The sequence below is a fragment of the Capra hircus genome, chromosome 5, assembly GCF_001704415.2.
Source record: "Capra hircus breed San Clemente chromosome 5, ASM170441v1, whole genome shotgun sequence".
Lineage (NCBI taxonomy): Eukaryota > Metazoa > Chordata > Mammalia > Artiodactyla > Bovidae > Capra > Capra hircus.
This window is the reverse complement of record NC_030812.1, coordinates 108434095-108455072: the sequence shown is the minus strand read 5'-3', so window position 1 is coordinate 108455072 and position 20978 is coordinate 108434095. Positions and strand designations below refer to the sequence as shown.

At 55.0% G+C, this 20978-nt stretch overlaps 2 protein-coding genes across 6 annotated transcripts; both read right to left on the bottom strand.

Annotated features, from left to right (window-relative positions):
• Positions 8405-13516, bottom strand: NOL12 (nucleolar protein 12). 2 transcript variants are annotated; one of them, XM_005681056.3, is made up of 6 exons: positions 13345-13516; positions 11925-12030; positions 11602-11650; positions 10946-11088; positions 9564-9661; positions 8405-9256 (listed from the first exon to the last, which is right to left on the bottom strand). In XM_005681056.3, exons 1-6 carry the CDS (start codon positions 13425-13427, stop codon positions 9091-9093), a joined length of 645 nt encoding a protein of 214 aa, XP_005681113.2. In that variant the 5' UTR covers positions 13428-13516; the 3' UTR covers positions 8405-9090. The 2 variants fall into 2 exon arrangements, with proteins under 2 accessions (XP_005681113.2, XP_005681114.2); XM_005681057.3 differs by lacking the exon at positions 13345-13516 and adding an exon at positions 12128-13232 and having other exon boundaries at positions 8827-9256.
• Positions 17013-20458, bottom strand: LGALS1 (galectin 1). Of its 4 annotated transcripts, none has more exons than XM_018048738.1 (4): positions 20185-20292; positions 18810-18892; positions 17555-17726; positions 17013-17217 (listed from the first exon to the last, which is right to left on the bottom strand). In XM_018048738.1, exons 1-4 carry the CDS (start codon positions 20191-20193, stop codon positions 17071-17073), a joined length of 411 nt encoding a protein of 136 aa, XP_017904227.1. In that variant the 5' UTR covers positions 20194-20292; the 3' UTR covers positions 17013-17070. The 4 variants fall into 4 exon arrangements, with proteins under 4 accessions (XP_017904227.1, XP_017904228.1, XP_017904225.1 ...); XM_018048739.1 differs by having other exon boundaries at positions 18810-18889; positions 20185-20289; XM_018048736.1 differs by lacking the exon at positions 17555-17726 and having other exon boundaries at positions 20185-20458.

The window sequence follows — 20978 nt, the reverse complement described above, 5'->3', positions numbered from 1 at the left end:
CAGGGGAGCCCCACTAGAAGAGTGTGACTTGAAGATGCTCTTCTCACCCCCATCAAGGGGGGTGGAGTGAGAGTAATCCATATCCCCAAGCACACATGCACCTTACCTTGCCCCCAGGCCAGCAGCTCATACCTGTCAAGTTTCCTCCAAAGTGTCCCAGGGGATCTGGCCTTAGTTGCCAATCTCAGCGGAGACCTGGGGGATTTCACATCCTCCCCTGGGGCAACCAAGGAGAAGATTCCTGGCTCCTTGACCATCAGACCTGGGGAAGTAGATGGGCACTGAGGGGGCTAGGGAGCACCCACTGGCCCTTGGTTAGCCCCGGGGTCTCTAATCCACCCAGGGCAGTTATCTCTCCTTGTCCTTCCCTGCTCCCAGTGGTGGAGGGTTGGGGGGACGCATCGGTCTTGCCCAGTCTGGGCGGTTCCTTCCTGATCCCGCCACATAAAGGAGCCTCAGACGAGAACGCTGCATTTCCCTGCGGGCGAGTGTGGGGTGCTCAACTACACGTGCCCTTCACCGATCCTGCGTCCTCCTCCCACCCCCAACCAATTAAGAACCCTTCTCTAAAATGCACTTTAGGTGTGGATACAATGAGAAACCTTCAGCGGACATGCATGCCCCACCCGGAGAATGGATCCCTGGACCTCTCTCCATCCAGCTAGTCAGACAGTCCCTCCCCGTGTCCCTCACTCCTCTACCTTTCCTCACTAGCCTCCTCTCCCTTCTCACCTTTCCGCTCGCGGTACTAACCTCGGCTCGGGTTTCCACACACAGTGGGTGCCGGGGTGGGGTGCCAAGGGTCACAGTCTCTCTATTTTAACAATGAATCGGAACGTTGCCCGGGAGGTGGGCGAAGACCACGCCTCTGCCGCTCTCGCATAGGTTCTCCCTAGGTGCTTCATTTACATGAAGAGTGTGGGATTGGACAACCCGAGGGAAAGGGGCGGGGCGGAGGCGGGGCGGAGGCGGGCGGAGCCCAGATGTCTCCGAGTGCGGGACCCGCCGCACGTCTAGCCTGAGCAGCCGCGTCAGGGTTCCCAAGGTGCTCTCGGGGCGGCTGGCACTGGTGAGCCTGGATCTTTCTAATCTCTTTCCCTTCGGTTCATTCCCGCCGCAGTTCCCTAGTCTGGCTTTAGCCCATACCTTGGGCTAGAGACTTAATCTCTCTGTGCCTCAGTTTTCTAATCTATAAAATGGAAGTAGTAAATGTTGAGGACGAAATGAAAAGCCCAGGAGTTTTCAACTGTTTGCACGTTCATTTGCACACTTCCATTGATGTGGAGCTCACTCATAAAATGCCCAGTTCCTCCTTTTTAAAAAATATGCCTTCTTTTTAAAGCTGATACTCTGCACTGTGTGCCAGCTCCTATTCCAAAATCTTTAAATCTGTGAAAATGTAGTAACCTGAAGGATTCTGTACCAAGGTCCTCATTTCACAGCAACTAGGATCAGACAAATTAACTAACTCATCAGCGTCACCCAGCTAGTAAGTGGCAGAACCAAGACTAAAATCCTGGTGTGTCTGGACTCTGCCGGTCACTACAGAGCATCTTCAGTCACTAATTCTTTCAGACACTTACAGGTACCTGGTACACGCCAGGCCTGTGCTGGGCACCAGGGAAATGGTAACGTGAACAAAGTGTGGCTCCTTCTGAAAGGGCACACCCACTGACTAGTGGGAGAGACGGACCTCTGAACAGGTCATCCTGGCTCAGGATGGAGTGAATGAAACCACATCTCATAACAAGGATAATGATCTTTCTGCTCAGCCCCAATCACTGTAAGCAAAACAGGGAGCAGTCGGCCTTTAGCACGTCTTGGCTGTGTGACCTTGAAACAGTTACTTGATCTCTCTGAGCTGGGGGTGAGGTGGGTGCTTGGTTTGAGTTTGAAGCTCAGATATGGCCCTCTACCCACCATCAAGCAGTAAAACCAGGAGCCAACTCAGGGTGGCACTACTGACAGTTCAATTCATTCAATACTTACGGAGCCCCTGCGTTGTCAGTTGTATATGCTGAGGACTCATCAGTGCACGAAAGAGCAGATCTCCTGTTTTCAGGGCGCTTACATTCTAGTGCAGACAAACAGATCTCAGACAAGATAAATACGCAATATATGGAGTGTACTGGCTGGTGGTAGTGCTAAGGAGAAAACTGAAGCTGGGGTGGGGGTGGGGTTGGAAGTGGCTGGTGTGGGGAGGGAGTCACTTCTTTTTTGGGGGAAGGACTTTTATTTTTATCCTTTTTTTTTTTTTAAACTGGAGGATAATTGCTTTATAGTGTTGTATTGGTTTCTGCCATACATCATGTTGGAGAAGGCAATGGCACCCCACTCCAGTACTCTTGCCTGGAAAATCCCATGGTCGGAGGAGCCTGGTGGGCTGCAGACCATGGGGTTGCGAAGAGTTGGAAACGACTGAGTGACTTCACTTTCACTTTTCATTTTCATGCATTGGAGAAGGAAATGGCAACCCACTCCAGTGTTCTTGCCTGGAGAATCCCAGGGATGGAGGAGCCTGGTGGGCTGCCGTCTATGGGGTCACACAGAGTTGGACACGACTGAAGCGACTTAGCAGCAGCAGCAATACATCATGAATCAGCCATAGATATACACATCTCCTCCCTCTTGAACTTCCCTCCCACACAGGGCATCACTTCTTAGATAAGGTGGTCATGGAAGGCCTCTCTGAGACGGTGACCTTTTAGCTAAGACCTGGAGAAGACAAGGCCAAGTGAGCCTACAGGTCCCAGGGAAGAGTGTTTCAGGCTGAGGGGACAGAAGGAGCGAGGCTGGAGTGGAAAGAATAAGAGGGTGAGGGGGAGAATCAGTGGGCAGGGTTGGTGGGCTGTTCTGAGGGGCTCTCTGTATCTCTGGAGCCTGCCTGGTTGTACTTCTCCAAGACAGGGGAAACAGTGGGGGGCTGGGCAGCAGTCAGGGTCCAGAAGAAGGCAGGAGGAGGGGGCTGGGGAGCCAAGGGTGTGTTGGGAGGAGCGAAGGGGGCTGTTTGAGGAAGCCCCCTCCTGTAGGGGACAGTGGTAGTTTCAGCCCTGATATGGGAAGGCCAGCTACAGCCCCATTATATAGACGGGAAACTCAGACTCAGTTCCTCGATGACAGTGCCTGGTCTAAAAACATACTCTGAGTTCTCTGGGGTGGCTCAGGGCATGATGGTGGCGGCCAGGCAGCATCACCTCTTGTCACCATTTCACCCCAGTCTCCCATTCCTCTTTCAGATCCCTAAAGAGTCTGTGCCTGCTCGGCTCCACCCCTCTGTTCACACCATTCCCCTGGGCCCAGATAACCTCTTCAGAGATCTGGGGAAGCAGAACAATAAGTGACAGTTCTAATCCCCTCTATCCCTCTGAGCCTCAGTTTCCTCACTATTCAAGCAGGAATGGTCATCCCAGGCCTCCTGGCTCACCAGCCTGTTGGAGAATCATGTGGTTTCAGCAGGCAAGATAGTGATGAACGGGGCTGTGACTCAACTGAGCATGGGCAGGAAGGCATGAATCTCTGAAGGAGTCATCAGGGCAGGCTCCAACCCAAGGCTACCCTGTGAAGTAAGTGGTGATTCAAAGCCACCAGGCTTGTTTTTACTGGAGAAGCTGAAAATCTGAACATTTAGATGAAACCTCAAATTTTTAAAATATGGCTAAGTCAAATTGCTTTTAAACACTGTGTGAGTAACCAAATGAATCCTCAGGACTTTTTCATGCAGTGTCTCTGGAATGGTAAATCACAGATTGTCGTCCATTAGCAATGACTTAGGACTTCCCTGGTGTCTCAGCGGTAAAGATCCCCTGAACAGGTCATCCTGGCTCAGGATGGAGTGGGCAGTGTGGGAGACATGGGTTCAATTCCTGGGTTGGGAAGATCCCCTGGAGAAAGAAATGGCAACCCACTCCAATACTCTTGCCTGGGAAATCTCATGGACAGAGGAGCCTGGTGGGTTACAGTCCATCGGGTCTCAAACGAGTCGGACACGACCTAACAACTAAACAACAAGAAGAAGTGATGATTTAAATGCCACCCCCTCCAGGACGCCCTCCCTGGTTACCGCATACTTGGGGGAGGGCTCCCTCTGCCAGGATCTTGGGCACGACTCCCGTTGGTCCTAGGATGTCTTTCACGTTGTCGACCTCGTGAGTGGCGCCCCCTGGAGGTAAGATCCTGGATCTCCACTTTCCATTTCTCAGTCCTTCTTCAGCCAGTCTGGCAGTGTTAGTATAGGTATCTAGAGCATGACGTATGTGAGGAAGGACCCACGACTTGGGCATACTTATGTTCTGGGTCTTTCCCTGGAGATGTACATGTGCCCAGCCAGAGACCACCTACAGCTTAAGTCCCAGCTCAAACAGATAGTGAATATAGTTAGAATTCAGCTAAAGCCACGTCCTGGCACACATCAGGGTGGGGTGGGGTCACCTAAATCTGCCTTACCTGCAAAATGGGCTCAACGGAACTGCCTACCCTGTGGGGTTACCATGAGAACTCGGTGAGTTAAACCAGGTAAAGAGGGGCTGCTAAACTGAGTACCTCAACAAATGTTTTCTCTCTCTTCAAGTCTCCTCCTCTCCATCCCCATAGAGACAGTTCAGGGAATATAAGTCCCTGGAGGGCAGGGACCACCCTGTTCTGCTCAGTGCTGAGCGTGTAATAATACTTTACTAAGCACTTCCTTAATGGTGCTCAGTAAATACTTGGTCCCAGTCTTCCTCCCACCCTCAGTGTTTCCTGACCATGCCATCAGGAGATTTCTCTCAAATGAATCCCTGACTTTGACCCTCCTCAGGCTAAACCCCCTCCCCAACTCAGGGACTCCTGCTGGCCACCGGATAAGGGTCCAGATCCTTAGCTCAGCATCTGAGACCCTTAAGGTTCTGGTCCCTTCAGGCCTCTGCAGATTTCTCCTCTCCTCTGACCACCCCTCCCCAACCTCTGCTCCCCAAGGGCTCTCTGCCTACCTGCCCACCCCCTCTCCCATCCACCTGGCCAAGCCATCTTTCAAGACTCATGTCAACGTCACCTCTTCACTGTTCTGTGCCCCACCCCCAGGCCTATACATCAAACCCTGACCTCCAGGGTGACCTCCACGTGTCTGTCTCTCCCATGAGATGTGAGGGTCATGTCTTATTAGTTCTAACAGGGTAATCTGAGACTCAGTCTTCTCATCTGTCAAATGGAGCTAGTACCCATGTCACAATACTGTTGTGAGTTGATAATGTCACTAGCACATTGGAGGAGCTTGATAAATTTGTTTCCTATCCTCCTTCATCTGATTATTTGCCAGTCATGGTGACTAAGAGAAAGGGAGACAGCAAAGTTCACTGGACAGGGAAGGTTTCAGCAAAGGCCTGAGGGAGATGATTGTGGTGAGGAGCAAAAACTAGATTTAGAAACTTGCAGACAGGCAAGCATGGCACTAGGGCCAAGAAAATTCTCAAAAAGATTATTTCAAGGATTATATGAGAACACTGGTGGGGAGGGGGACTGAGTTCAGTGTAATCCAGCCAGAACTGGCTGAAAACCTAGGGGCTCCAGTCCTGTGCGGGGTAGACACACAGAAATGATCGACACAAACTTCCCACTCTGCTCAGGGAACCCAGTTAGAACATGATCGGTGTTTAAAAGGAAGAAACACAAAGTATACCTGGAGCCCAGATGAAGAAATGACTAATTCCCAGGGGTCGGGGAAGGCTTCCCAGAGGAGGCAACTGAGAGCCAAGGAGGCAACTGAGAGCCAAGGAGAGCGGGACAGGCTGAGGGCGGCCTGTGAACACCTAGAGAAAGGGCTTCTATAGTGTCTGAAGGAGGCAGATGCTTGTTCAGAACAGGACTTTGCTAAGACGGATCTGCTCACGAGAGTAGGGAGTGAGCACCCCACACTAGGATGAACTGGGAACCTCTCCCCAGAACCATCCACATAGCCAAAGGAAGGGCAACAGCTCAAGTCTAGGGAACATCAAGGTCAAGGGAATTTTTCTTCCCCATATTTATTTAGTTGCCTGCACAGGGTTTTGGTTGCAGCATGCAGGATCTAGTTCCCAGACAAGGGATTGATTGGGGTCATGGAGCCTTAGCCACTGGACCTTCAGACAAGTCCCAGGATCCAGAGGATTTTGGAACAGGAAGCTACGGCTTCCCTGACATCCAGTCCCTCTCCTCCTCAGTTCCAGACCCACAGGGCGGCTCCACCTGGCCTCCTCACCCTAAGCTCCAGGGAGAATCAGGCTACCCCAAAACCAGAGCCTACTGCTGAGCTGAGGCCTGGCTCCCGGTAACTACGGCCATGGCTTTGTTTTATGAGCACAGGCCTGACCCATCAGGAAACTCGTGTAGTAACAGGAACCCATAAGCCTCTGCTATGGCTTTAGTTCCATGGTTGGATCCCCTCCAGTCAGCCCTTTACATTTCTGGCTCCTGTAGGAGACTCTGCTCCTTGCACCCCAATACCAACTCCCCCTTCAGCAACACAGTCCCCAATTCTTAGGGGGGTACATGGTTCTCCAGAACAAGCCACGCTCCTCAGCCTTCCTGGCAGCTAGAAGTTCCTTCTTCCTCCTGCCCTAAAGCCTTTGCTGCCTGCCTAGTAGCACAAGCACCATGTGTTTCTAAAAGGAGGGACCTGACTTTCATTCCTTCTTCCTTTCTGTAGCTCTGAGAGGCAGATATGATGGCTGAAGCCCAGGCAGCCATCTCAGACCACGAGGTGGAACCCGTGTTGAAAACAGCACAAAACCAAAAGCTAAAAGCCTGCCCTCTCAGCTTCAGGCTCACTGCCTTCCATTTCTGTTAACCTGAGAACTCTAGTTTTATATAAGCCAGTTATTTTTAAATCTTGTTTCACATTCTATGTAGCTAAATCTAACCTTTCCTGATTAAGCTCCTAAAAGCCCCAAACCGCAGGGCCTGACAGATGGACAGTGACAGGAAGACTTCAGGTAGAACATGGAAAGTTCTCCAGAGGGTTCTCACTCCACCACTTTCGATCTTAGGATTGACAAAGATCACTATGATTCAACTTCCTTGGTCTGCTGGGCACAGGTGGGAGAGAGACAGAGAATTTAATACAGCTCAACATTACAAATTGTAAGCTGTGAAAAGACCCTATGGCACTGGGGATGGAAAGCAGGGTCAGGTGTCAGAAGCAGCTGCACACATGGAAGGTCAGGAGCCGTGGGAAGTGGTTCACGCACGTGGTCTCACTTCAGCCTCTGGGCAGGCCTGTGGGGTAGATGTCTTATGACACTTTACATGGGGGCTAACAGTTCCAGGGAGGTCAGCAGCGGGGAGCTGACATAGCAGGCCAGTAATAGCAGTAGGACTCAAACCCCAGCCCGGCCGTGTGCAAAGCCCCGGGGCTCGTCTCTGCTCCTGCTCATGAGGGCCTGTCAGGAGACTCACTGCCCTGGGTCAAGTACCAGAACCATCTAGATGGCCCAGTAACAGACCCCGCCCTCTGCCCTGGATGGAGGCAGCCACGTGAGGCGAGTGGCCCTACCCTAAGTCACATGGGGAGGACAACAGGAAGGCAGCAGGGAGATCAGGTGGAAGGAGCCAGAGAAGCCAGGTCACAGGGCCTCCCAGCCATATGTTCCCACGGCCAGGTGTGGCCTTTGGACATGCACAGCCAGCACCAGATGGTGTGTTTTTTTTTTGTCTTCACTGCTGCGCGGGCTTTTTAGTTGCAGCAAGCAGGCTCTAGAGCAGGGGCTCAGTATTGTGGCACACAGGCTTAGCTGCTTTGTGGCATGTGTGATCTTCCTGGACCAGGAATCGAACATATGTCCCCAGCACTGGCAGGTGGATTCTTTACCCGAGCCACCAGGGAAGCCCGATGGTGGGTTCTGATGGTGATGGGAGAGCGCCTGCCCAATGCAGGGCCAAGACTGTGTCCAGCAGGCCCTCCATGGTGAGTGAAAGGGAAGGCCTGCCCTGCAGACCCCAGATCCCTGCCCCCTTTCCTCCAGGAGCCCCGAGTGCAGGGGCAGAACTTGCATTCCCTTCACACACACTCAATAGCCCACCAGCTTCACAGGGGCCGAGAGCTCACCCTTCAGCCCTCTGCACTCCTGGTGTCAGGGCTGGGCATGGCTCCCCGAATCAGGGCAGCACCCAAAATTCCTGGGCCCTGGTCTACAACCACAGGAACCAGTCAGCGCAGGCAGGGTCTGAATCTCCAGAACAGGTGCTCGGGCTACCCACCCTCGCACCACACCCACCTGCAGCAGGCGGACCTACACCCTGCCACCAGCCCAGCTCCGTCACTAGAGCGGGGAGTGTGCTACAACAAGGCTGGTTTCCGTCGGCTCTGAAGCCGCACCTGGAAGAAGTGTGAAGAATTGGCAGCCCTCACCGAGCACCCACCAGCCACGCTTTCAGTGAGGAGAGAGAGATTTTCTTTACAAATGACTATCACTCTTTTTCTGTTGGGCTGTCTGGGAGCTGCTGGAAACCTACGGAAGCTGCCCAAGTTTGGGGGTGAGAATACTCCAGGACTCCCCATCTCCACTCCTTTGATGTCAGCTGAGGAGACCAGCAAGGCCAAGGGGAGGGACAGGCCCAACATCCCAGCTAGGAAAAGGCAGAGGCCATCCCTGCTCACCCACCAGCCGGCGTTCCAGGGCTGCATACTCTGCATCTGCCAGGGGTGGCGCTGGGCTTCACCCCATCAGGGGGCCCAGGCCTAGCACCACTTTTACACACCCATAGGGAGAACTGTCGGACAGCGAGGGTGACCCATGTCCAGCAGTTTCCACTGCCTAAAATGCCTGCCCTTGGTGTGTGGCATCAGGGTTAGGGACAAACCAACCACACATGTGCTTAGTTTCACAAATCTGATGAAGGTCCAGGGAGGTTCACATTTGGGCAGATGCCCCAAACTTGGTCCCCGGAGGCTCCTCCTGGGGGAGGCCAGCTCTCAGCTGCCCACACCTTCTGGAGTCCGAACCCCAGGCTGGAGGGGTGCTGGCCTCCCAAGCTTGGGCTGTAGTCATTGCCTGGGTGCATGCTGGGTTATGAGATAGCCCAGCTGAGACAGGACAGGTCCTTCCTGAAAAGGCTGGTGCCTGGCCAGGGTCTCAGAGCTCACTCCCCGCTGTGCCGGGCTTTGCCCGTCAGCCGGCGGCGCTGTGTCTTGCTGGTACGAGTGGCGCTTGGGGGCTTCTTGGTGGTGTCCTGGGCCCGGCGAAGACGTTTCTTCTTGACCTTCTTGCGACTGTGTGCGTGCAGTGAGGCCGTGAGACAGGAGATCCTATGGGAGGAAGGTTGGTGAGGCCTGAGCCTCGGTTTACCCTGGGGAATAAGGTATAGGCGGAAGGTTGGGTTGGGGGGTGCCTGACAGCCTAGCTCATGCAAGGAAGTCAGGACAGGCCCCAAATCCCATTCCAAAGGCAGCATACTCTGTCCCAGAGGGCCTGCCAGCTCCTCAGCTCACAGCTACAAAGGTCCTTTACCCCAGGCGCTCTGCCCCACACCACCCACCATGGGCCAGTGGGAGGTGACTGTCACAACGCCAGCCATAGGAGTAGGCTCACAGGGGAGGACAGGCCAGGGCTCACCGCTGGGACAGCAGAGGGTCTCTGGACTTCCTGGGTAAGGCTCTGGTCGGCTTCTCCACGGATGACACCTCCTCCTCAGGCCCAGACCCGGCCCCTTGCTAAAGAAGCAGAGAACAGAAGTGGCGGATCAACAGGCCTGCACCTACCTCCTGAATGGTCACCCCTCTGCTGCCACCCATGCCTGCTCGGCATTCAGAAGGCGGCTCTAGGTGGGGAAAGGCCACGTGTGCCCTGAAGCAGGAATGACATGGGGCAGAGCTGGGTTCTGAAGTCCTCCACCGCCATGGCCCACAGTGGGCACACTCCAACACTCGCAAACTCAAGAATTCTAAAATGGAGACAAGACTGGTCTTTGTACCAGACCAAACAGAAGAAAGGGCTTCCCTGGTGGCTCAGACTGCAATGCGGGAGACCTGGGTTCAATTCCTAGGTTGGGAAGATCCCCTGGAGAAGGGAATGGCTACCCACTCCAATATTCTTGCCTATAGAATCTCATGGACAGAGGAGCCTGGCAGGCTATAGTCCATGGGGTCTCAAAGAGTCAGACACAACTGAGCAACTTTCACACACAGGTAACAAACAGAAGAATAAGCATCAAACACAAAGCAAGTGTGAGCTCAGAAAGGATGTAATTAAAGCAGTGGCTCTAGAACTTAAAGACACTATAACCCACGCAAGGGGATGTGGTTTACCTGGTAACCAACTATACATATGTGTGTGTGTTAGTCACTCAGTCATGTCCGTCTCTCTGCGACTCCATGGGGTGTAGCCCGCCAGGCTCCTCCATCCATGGGATTTTCCAGGCAAGAATACTGGAGTGGGTTGCCATTTCCTTCTCCAAACTATACACATTCATGTGCATAAATCTCTACACAACCCAGACACAAGCTTAACTGAAACATACTTTCATAAGACAACACCTGCTGGGATGCTTTCTGATGCTTTTGATAGTTTCCTTTTTTTTTTTTTAAATGCTTGTTGGAACTTGCTATGACTCACACCCCACAGGTCAGAGCAGAGAGACGTGTCTTGCAGGGGGAGCAAGCACAATCAGCCACTCTCGAGGGCTTCTAGTGGACTGACCACCCTTATCCTCACAGCGACCCGGCAAGGCAGCTGCTATCATCAGTGACCCCCAATGTACTGGTCAAAGGAAGAAGCAGGCGAGGTAGAGAAACCTGCCCAAGCTCCCACAGCTGCTCGTGGTAGAGCTGACCTCTGAAGCCCCAGGGTTCAGGGCTTTGGTCCAGGCCCTGAAGGGTTACCCAGAGGAAAGAGCCCCTTGTACTGGAATCCTTGACATGGACCAGCGCTTACTGACTCGCTTGAAAGCCAGGCTGACCCTGTGTCCCTTCTTCCCCCAGGCTAGGAGGGAGCCCCACCTCAGGCGTGGGCAGGCCGAGCAGCCGGGCCCCTGAGAGGTCCAGGTCGCTGATGGTGGTCACGGTGACTGTGTGGTTGGGGTGGTCGTACTGCACCGACTCCGTCTTTGCTGTCACCAGCCGGTCTAGCTCGTCAGCCTCCTCTATGCAGGGTGGGTACAGGACCAGGCCTCAGCCCCAGGACACAAGCAAGCAGGCTCCGGCACACACCCCACCCCTGACTCCAGCCCTGGAATGTAATGGCCCCCTCTACTCTATAGAGTGGCACCCGGAAGTCACTGGCTCCAGAGCCTGGCTTGCAGACAAGTGCTGGAAATGACCCAACTCCTCCCTTCATGCTCCAGGGATACCCCAGACCACCTGGTCCCCACCTTGACCCCAGGAGCTGCTGCCACCCTAGTCCCTCCAGGCCTCAGAAACTGGGCTTTCTGCTCAGGATCCGTTTGCCAAGAGGTCTGGGTCTCCTCCTGGTCTCTGATCCACTGACATTTAGAGGTACCTGAGGACACCCCTGGCTCCTAGGGCACCACCAAGATCCCTGAAGCTAGGGACGTCAGCTTCTCTGCAGTCTTGTACCCCTTCCTTTCCACCCACCAAGGGATAAATAAACTCAACCGACTGGCTATTCTCCAGGTCAGGTCAAGGACTGGACTTACCCAGAGCCTCCTCTCTCTCTGCCAGCATCTTCAAGTATTCCTGGTGGCGCTGAAACCGAAGGGAAGGCAATATGATGAACATGGCCTCTCAACCCAGACACTGCTCCCCTCCAGGATGAGTAAGACCATGGCTTGGACGGAAATATCAAGGGATCTTACCCTGAACCTTCCCCACACCTGGACCACGGCATCTCTATCTGCATAAACTGCACCCCAGGCCTGCCTGCCCCCTCCCCTCAGCCCTGCAGGGGCCCCTATTTGGGCCAGCGAGGCTGCAGGTCCCCTGGGAGTCAGAGACACTTTCCTGCCCTCTCCCTCTGCACCTCTTCCCGGAGCTTCTTCTGCTCCTCCTTCAGCCGCTGCTTGATCTCCTCAATGGCTGCCTTCTTCCGCTCCACCTTCCTCTTGTGGAAGCCTGTCAGGTACTCCCTATAGCAAAGAGGCAAGAGAGACAATCAGGACACAAGGAAAGAAGGGCTCACTCCAGGAAGGGGGCAGGGGGCAGGGAAGCTAATACTGCACTCACCATGTGCTAAGCACCATTCCAAAAATGTAAACGTACTAACTCATGTAATCTTAACAACATGCACACTGGGTGGTTATTGTTGTTCAGTTGCTCATTCACGTCTGACTCTTTGTGACCCCATGGACTGCAGCATGCCCTGTCCTTCACTATCTCCTGGAGTCTGCTCACATTCAGATCCATTGAGTCGATGATGTCATCCAACCATCTCATCCTCTGTCACCCCCTTTTCCTCCTGTCCTCAATCAGATACCCATTCCCAATTCACAGATGGGAGACAATGAGGCAGAGAAAGGTAAGATGACTTGCCCACGGGGGTCAGAGAGTGTAAGGTTAGGGAAAGAGAGGGAGGTGCTGCCTCTCTCCCCACTCGACACTCTCCTGGGCTCTTAGTTGCCAGCAACAGGGCCAGGTGGTGGGCATAGGCTGAGAGCCTTTGAACCTAGAGCAGGTGAGGGTCCCTTCTTCACTGGCAAACTCTATTCCTCAGTGAATTAGGCCGCTTCAAGTGGGGCTTTCAAGGCCACCCTCACCCAGACCTCCACAAACTGTCCATTGGACCAACACCCATTTCCCCAGGACTCTGCCCCTCGACTCGTCTGTAGGTCCTGTTGATGCCTCCCTGAGTTTCCTGACGATGCCCCAGCACTTCCTTCCCATACGCTCCATCTTATCTCAGCCCCTCTCATCTTCCTAGATCCGGCCGCACCATTCCTATCTGTTCTGGGGCCCAACACCAGGCTTTTCGCTGACCCACTACCATAGGTCCAGGTGGCACTCTGAGTGGGGCTAGACCAGACGCTAAGGCTTAGAGGACCGACTCAAAGGTCCGGAGGCCTTTGTTTCATTCGCTAATTATTCATCCGAAACAGCTGAGTCTACTGTGAGTCCATGGGATCGCAGAGTCCGACAGGATTGAGAGACTGAACACCACCAACTGCGAGCGAGACCGCCAGGCTGGGGAGGGTGAAGCCCGCTCTCGGGCCGCGAACACAGTATCACAAGGCGGCCTAGGGAGCAGAAAAGCGACGCGAGGGCGGGGCGGACGATTCCATCCCTCCGGGCTGGGGGGCCCAGAGCCGCGGCTTCCACCCGCCAGGGCTCCGCACCACGCCGAGAGGGCGGGACCGGAAGGGCCTTCCGCGTGAGCGTGTGCGGACAGACCCGGCCTCGGCCTTGCCCGGCGGCCCGAACGGGATCCGCTCAGCCTTGGCACTCACCGCCGCTTCTCCTCGTCGAAGCTCAGGATGAGCCGCTGCCGCCTGTCGTCGCCATCTCGCTTCTTCTTCTTGTTGCGGCCCATAGCAGGAACGCTTCGGCGGCGAGGATTCCTCGCACCAAAGACACTTCCGGTTGTAGGACGGCCAGCCTCCCGGAAGTGCTCCGCAGCGACGCTCGGCCGTTCCGCTCGCCGGACCCCGCCTTTTAAAGGGGCCGCCCTGCGTTCCTCCCGTCCCTCTCTTCTTGTATAACAGGCGGGATCTCTGCCCCCGCCCCTACGTTCCCCACTCCCCGCAGCTGAACAGCAGGGTGATGAACAACTGTCTCTCTGGCCCTGCACTGCCACTAGTGGCCATGCCGCTTGCCATCTTTGGCACCCTACTGGGTAGAAGCATTGCCTTGGCTGCAGTGGTGCGCCCCGCCTTACCCCCAGCAAGATGCCCGGCGAGAGGCCTTCCGTGGAGGCTCGGAGAGGGGAAGTAACTTAAAGTCAGCTCGTTCTCAAGTGGTGTGCAGCGTCACCCCCGATTGCTGCCCTGTGTGTGGAGTGCTTCTGCCCTCTTAGAACGTCCGGTCAGGTGCAGAGACTGGAACCGAGTAAGAAGACAGCTGCTCTGTGGGGATCTCTGTGCAGTCGGCCCTCGCAGCCCACCCAGTTGGAGCTGCCAGCCCACGAGGGGCTCAGGGAGGCCACATCTGCGAAAGTTACCAGCGCAGAGTGAAGCACGCCACCTCGGGCAGGTGCCATTGTTCCAAACTCTTCCCTGGGAGTTCCAGGTCCCCTTTACTCCAGGGAAATAGATGTGGGACTGGCAACCCCACCCAGACTCCAAAAGCTTGAGAGCCCTTTGCTGCAGTTAGCTCACAGTCTAACACACTTCCCTTTTGGATCACTTTCTCCTTGTAATTATTTTTATGTTCATTGAGCATATTTTTATGTTCAGGCGCAGCAAGAGATGGCACATTTTCTTAATAGAAATGCTGATGAAGGTGATAAGCCAAAGAATTAACAGCAGCTGCCATTTAGTTCTTTGCACAATTATCTTTTTTTTTTTGGCTGTGCCACATAGCATGTGGGATCTTTAGCCCTCCAACCCGAGATGGAATCCGTGTCCCCTAGAGTGAAAGTGTGGAGTCTTAACCACTGGACCACCACGGTCCCTAAATGATTATCTTTTTTGAGATATGAGTCCCATTATAATGAGGCTCAGTGAGGTGTGGTCACTTACCCAAGGTCACACAGACAAGAAGAGCAGGTGCTGAGGGTAGAGCCCTGTCATCTAAAGACAGAACTCTACTTATTGTTTCTCTGGACCCAGTTTCATAGGCCCTTCGGACACACGGGGTCTGAAAAGAGGTGAAGGGAACCAATGTTTACAGAGTCCCTACTTTGTGCTAGGCACAATGCAGTTCTCCACATTATCTCAGCTAATCCTTGCAACAGTCACACTAGGTGGATACTAGTATTAATGCAATTTGATAGGTGAGGAAACAGGTTCAGAGAGGTTATGTAACTGGTCCAAGGGCACATAGTGATGGAACTGGGGGTTGAACATAGGTCTGTCTGACTCCAAGCCCAGTTTCTTTCCTCCACAGTCAGTGATCTCTCTCCTAATCTGCCCCAGGAGCTTTCCTCCGCCTGGTTGTAGTCCCAGTCCTGGTATATTGTGTGTTCAGCCAGTGTGGGGAGAGTAAGTAGGGCGAGAAAAAGGCAGTCAAGGAGACACTTTCTCCAATGTCCAGCAGAGGGCGCCCCACCCACAGCCAGACTTCCAAAGCTGTCTCTCTCTGGGTGGCCACTTGGGTGCCCCAGGAGAGCCTGGAGATTGGGTGTGGCTCACGGCAGCTCCCAGCCTGTGTGCTCCATCCTCCGAGGCCCACATAGAAATGTGTCCTGCAGCGGACCCACTGAGATGGGAGTGATCCACCCAAAGAGGCCAGTTGAAAATAATAGCCTGCATTTTACAGGTGAGAAAACTAAGGCTGGGGGAAAGAGACCTATCCAGTGTTTCACAGCTGATGCTAGCTGTTCTGGAGACTGCAATTAGCCAAGCTCCCACTCCACACACACCTCAGGAGGCTGCCCTGGGGTTTGGGGGTTGCCTGCTGAGGTTCTGATTCTAAGCCTTTTGGGAACATTGGCCCAGTCCCCAGGGGCTGTTTCCCAGGGAGGTAGGGGCCCTACAGGAGGGAGCAGAAAGGAAAGGGGGCAGAGGCGTGGTCAGTGTGCAGGGTTGCCCAGCAATCAGCTCATGTCCCATCTCTTGTGACAAATGAGCATGACGGAGCTGGGTGAAGCCTTGCCCTCCAGAGTAACACAGTATGGCTGGCCTTGGAAAGCACATCCTCTGGAAACCGGCAGAAGGGCTCATGGAGGCCTCATCACAAGCTGTGAGTCCCCTGCACTCCTCTGCTCTGCAGGGAAGAAGAGGCTGTGTGCCTCTATTTCTAGGCTCTCTGCAGGGGCTACCTGCCTCTATTTCTAGGCTCTCTGCAGAGGCTACCTGCCTCTATTTCTAGGCTCTCTGCAGGGGCTAGCATTCCCCTTCCCCCTATCAGAAATGGGGCAGCAGGTGGTGCCAGGGCCATCGCCCAAGCCCATCTTCCCATTGTTGGGTTAAGGGTCCTGAGTTTCCAGATTGGCACCCTGATTGCCCTTACACTCCAGCATTCAAGGGTGTGGCCAGGCATCCTTGCTGGGGTGCTTGGGGAGCCCCAGAAGGCTCAGCTGGGCCTGGTACAGACCAGGGAGTCACCACCCAGAGCCCGTTTCCTCCTCTTCAGATTCAGGGGATATAAGATCTCAAGCGATAGCGGGGCAGGGACGGGTATACTATCCACTGCGTGTTTGTCATGTGCCAGTCCTACGCTTGTCCTCCTTCACACACCTCATTTCATCCTCACAACAATCCCGTGAGAGGCTCCGTGCTATCCTCCCCGTTATACACATGAATTAAACAGGCTCAGTGAGGTCAATTAAGGCCCAGAAGGGCACACAGCTGGTTTCCCTGCACTGTCTGAAATCAGACGGCTTCTTAGTTTATGAAAACAAATGAGGGGGCCCCAGGTATTCTTCCCTCTACCTCCCTCTGTGCTGCCTCAGATACCATGGCATGAATCAGCCTGTTCTTGCCTCTCTCCCTGTTTTCATTTATTCAACACCTTTTGAGCATCTACTGTGTGCTGGGGTCCGCTGAGTTGGGACCTGTTTGAGGGTAATGACTGGGGCTTATTTAGTATTGAGCTCACTACTGGGTACTGAGCTTTCTGTTCAGCCCAGGGGACCCAGGGGAAGAAGATGTCAGTGGCACGTAAGAGGAATGCCTGCACTTCAGTCTTTGCGACCCTATGGACTGTAGTCTGCCAGGTTCCTCTGTCCACGGGATTTTCCGGGCAAGAATACTGGAGCGGGTTGGAAGCCCACTTAAGAGGTATAACATCAAGGGAGTGCCCTGGTGGGTCCAACAGTTAGATGCTTTCTCTGCCATGGGCCTGGGTTCCATCCCTGGTCAGGGAACTCAGATTCCACGAGCCACATAGCGCAGCCCCACCCCCCAAAAAGGTATGCCTCAAGGTAGTGAATGAAAGTGAAGGAAAGGGCAGAGACAGGGCTTGGGGGAGTTGGTGGAACCCTCCTCTTCCACACCCACACACACAGGAGGCTGGATCAGGGGGAGCACAGGCAGCTGCCTTTATTGGGGGCCATGGGCTGGCTGGCTCATATGTCACTCAAAGGCCACACACTTGATCTTGAAGTCACCACCTGCAGCCAGGTAGTTGATGGCCTCCAGGTTGAGGCGGTTGGGGAACTTGAATTCGTATCCATCAGGCAGCTTGATGGTTAGGTCTGTCTCGTTGAAGGAGACGCATACCTAGGGATGCAGAAGGGCAGTGAGCATGTGGACCCCACAGAGACCCTTGATTCCACGGCCACAGCTGCAGCATGCAGGTCCTAGGCCCTCTCAGAGCCCTTTCCTCACTCGGCCCTGACAACAGCCCTGCTTCATGGGTGAGGCCCTGAGGTTGGGAGAAGGGGATATTGCTCACTGAGGATCACACAACTGGTGAGGGAAGGGCAGGGAGCTGGGAAGGGAGAGGAAGGGCGACCAGGGTTGGAGGATTGGGACCTAGGTCTCTAGCCACTCAACCCAGCTCTGCCCCAGCCCACCCAGTGCCCTGATCCCCTGCTGCCCCCAGGCCCCAGCCCACCTCCGCGACACTTCCAGGCTGGAAGGGGAAGGCAGATTCCCTCTGCTCGGCCCCCCAGGCCCCAGCGTCCTTGCTGTTACACACGATGGTGTTGATGTCCCCATGCGCTTCAAAACGAGGGTTGAAGTGCAGGCACAGATTGTTGTCATCTTTGCCCAGGTTCAGCGAGAAGCTAGGGGATAACAGGTGGGCTTGAGGCCACCCCCACCGGCTACAGCCCCCTCAGACCCTCTAGTCTGTGCCACCCAGTCCGTGTGAATGCACCTCGCTGGGGAAACTCACTGAGCTGAGAAGCAGGAAACCTGGATTCTAGCTGTGTCCCTGCCTCCTCCTTGCTTTGTGCCCCTGAGCAAGTCCCTGCCCCTCTCTGGATCTCAGTATCCATATCTGCACAGCGGAGGCTGCACAAAGAGCATCTCTTAAGGGTCTTGCTATGCTGACAGCCAGGACTCTTGCAGACATGAATGTGTGTCCCAGCCCCTTTGATCAAGGTCAGAGACTCCCTCCAGATGGCGTCCTCTGGGAGAGCAACTGTCCTGGCCGTCTTGTCTATCTGTAGCCCTGGTGCCCAGCACGATGCGTGACACACAGCAGGTAGATGCTTAATAACTGCGGGGCTCATGAACATTTGCTGAGTGGAGCTAACAGCAATGCCTATCTCTGAGGGTTTGGAAAGAATGGCACAAGTGGTGCGCGTGAAACCTGCGGCTCTTTTATACGGTCAGCTGGTCATCATCGTCACCGAGAGATCCAGCATTTCACCTTCACACAGCAACCTCCCCCTTCCATGAACTGATTAACAAATAAGGCTCAAGGCGGTGGGTTGACTGATGCAAGGTCACAAGAGTCCGGAGAAACTAGGCCAGCTGGCCGAATGAATGATGAGTTCAGGAAGAAGTGAAAGAAAAAAAAAACGGATCTCGGAAGGCGGGCAGCAAGGGTGACGCCCTTTCTTCCCCTCTCCCCGCCTCCTCAGGCCCCGCCCACACAAGGAGCGGGAGGAAGGCCAGCCGAGGTAGATGACGAGGCCGCAGCTGGTTCAGTTTAAGGGTGAGACAATGGTGGGGGCGTCCAGACCCCGCGGAGAAAGTGACTCATCCAGAAGACACTGCCTCAGCGGCCACGGACCTGAAACCTGCCCCCGCCGGAGGGAGGGGCCGGGCCCAGCCAGCCACGCCCCGGGCCGGGCCCGGCTCCTCCCTCGAGCTGAGCCCCCGCCCCTGCCGCCCGCCACCCCAGCCCTCGTCCCCCTCACCTCTTGGCGTCTGCGGCCACCTCGCCCCGCACTCTGAGGCACTCCCCAGGTTTGAGATTCAGGTTGCTGGCGACCAGACCCTGCTAGACGAGACCCCGCCCAGCCGGGTTAGAGGACGCAATGGCGGGGGCGGGGGTTGTCTAGAGAGGTGGGTGGGGATTAAGGGGTGGGGTCGTCCCCTTTTTAGGGTGCTCTGACCAGGCCGACCTGAAGCCTGAGGAACCCGGCTGCAAGTTCTAGGCTCTCCTTCTTTGGTCCTGGGCAAGTCCCTACTCCCAGCTGGGTCAATTTCTTGTCTGTAACAGGACTGAGAGTCTAAGAAGACAGGATCTAGAAGTTTCTGCCGTTTAGCCTGGGGATTTTAGATGCCATGTCTAGCCTGCTCCATTGCCTGCCTCGCTGAATAGATGGAGAGAGTCAACCTCCACATGGTCTCTGCGAGTTAGGGGCAAAGGAAGGCAAGTGAGGCTGTCTGTACATCTGCTGGAGAGGGAGAGGAAGAGGCCTGGAGCTGGGCGGTGTCCACCATCCCCTTCAAGGCCCTCTGTGCAGAGAGGGACAGGGGCTGGAGAGGAGTCCCCTAAGGAGCACAGTTAGACCCCTCTAAGAAGGGAGAATGGGCCCCGGGGTAGGAGCCTGCACCCTGGCTGGTTCAGGGTTAACAAATGCAAATGCAAAGCTTAACTGGTGTGAGTGGTTCCTCCTGCCAAAAACTTGAATCCTGTCCCTCGGGGCCTGCAGAATATTCTAGCTTCCTCCTTGATATCCCTTATCACACAGACACACCCCTCCTAGCCTGGAGGAAAGGGTCGTAGGGCACTCTCCCCTAACCTTCATCTGACCGTCTGGACAGAATCACCCACTGCTGCGGGCTAACCTATACAGGCTACCCCCAGGGAGTGTGGCTCAGATCCTGGCCACTTTTCAGAGCTCTCTGGAGCACAGGGTGACTCTGCCCTGGCCCAGGGACTGGGGACAGCTGCAGGGGGGAAGGGAGAGGAGTTTCTATGGGGTGGAGGAGGGGGAAGGGAGAGTGTCCTGGGCACTAAGAAAATGCTCCCCCCGCCCCCGTGTCCAGTCGGCCACACCCTTTCCACTCCCACTTCTCAAAAGAGCTGCAGTAAGTCAGACCATGGCAGAAATAATTGTGCTATCAGACTCTGGAGGAATCCAGAAATTTCTTAAGCCAGAGAAGGCCTTGGGGGACTGTGGCCCTACCCTCATTTTACAGACACGGCCACTGAAGCCCAGAAAAGACACTTGTTCAAGGCCGCACCACGGGAACTAGAACCCAGATCCTGATCTACCCTAGCTCTCCCCAGGTGAGCCCCCAGACCATCTCTGGGCCTTAGGGTGGGGGGGTCCGCATACTCACACAAGCCATGATTGAAGAGAGAAGGATGTTCCTGGAGTTTCGGCACAAGCTGTCTGAAGACTCTGCAGGAGAAATGGGCTTTGGGCCGCTCCCACCCTTTTAAGTGGACCAGACCCCGGTGAGTCCCGCCCCCTGGATGGTGAGCCAATTGTAACTCAGGAATGGGATGGGGGCCACAGGAGGCGGAGCTAATGGAATTTTGAAGCCAGTTCTGAAGCAGAGATGACCAATCGGAGTGGAGACCCCCCTCCCCCGTCATTCCTTCTTAGCCACTCCCACAAGGTCCAGGGTCCACCTCCCAATTCTCCTACCCCTTCCCAAAATTGTGCTGTGGCAAGGATTGGGGGAAGCCAGTGGAAAATAGTTTGAGGATGAATTAGGTCCAAGAGTTAGCGAGAAGAGGGCCAGGGCTAGCTGGCTGAGCTGGGGGGATACCCAGAGAAAACAGCTGAAGGGGTGCAGGGTCCCTCGAGAATTAGATTTGGGGTTCGAGAGGCTCTGTTCCTGGGCAGGGGCCAGGGCGTGGCCCGCTCTGGGCGCCTCAGCAGAGGGCCCAGGACCCATTAACCACAAAGCCCTGCCTCCTCCGGAAACAGGGATTGCGGCTGCTGCTCTGCTCTTCACTAGCGCTAAAGAAAGGCTGGGCTGGTGCCAGGCTTGAGGCTGCCGCCCAGACTCGGGACTCAGGCCGCAGGCTTTGGCCCTCCCGAGGGCCCTGCTGCGGATCCTCCAGGAGCCCCTGCCTAACAGCTTCTGGCCTGTCCAAGAGGGTCAGGCCTGGAAGGAGGCCCACG

Excerpts from the sequence above, each read along its gene's own strand:
- NOL12 (XM_005681056.3), bottom strand. The coding sequence starts at position 13,427 with ATGGGCCGCAACAAGAAGAAGAAGCGAGATGGCGACGACAGGCGGCAG. Across the intron at positions 11,089-11,601 it reads AGAGAGAGAGGAGGCTCTGG|AGGAGGCTGACGAGCTAGAC; the intron begins GTAAGTCCAGTC and ends CACCCTGCATAG. Across the intron at positions 9,257-9,563 it reads GACCCTCTGCTGTCCCAGCG|GATCTCCTGTCTCACGGCCT; the intron begins GTGAGCCCTGGC and ends TTCCTCCCATAG.
- LGALS1 (XM_018048736.1), bottom strand. The coding sequence starts at position 20,443 with ATGACGGGGGAGGGGGGTCTCCACTCCGATTGGTCATCTCTGCTTCAG. Across the intron at positions 18,893-20,184 it reads TCTCTTCAATCATGGCTTGT|CAGGGTCTGGTCGCCAGCAA; the intron begins GTGAGTATGCGG and ends GGTCTCGTCTAG. Across the intron at positions 17,218-18,809 it reads GTGGCCGCAGACGCCAAGAG|GTATGCGTCTCCTTCAACGA; the intron begins GTGAGGGGGACG and ends CTGCATCCCTAG.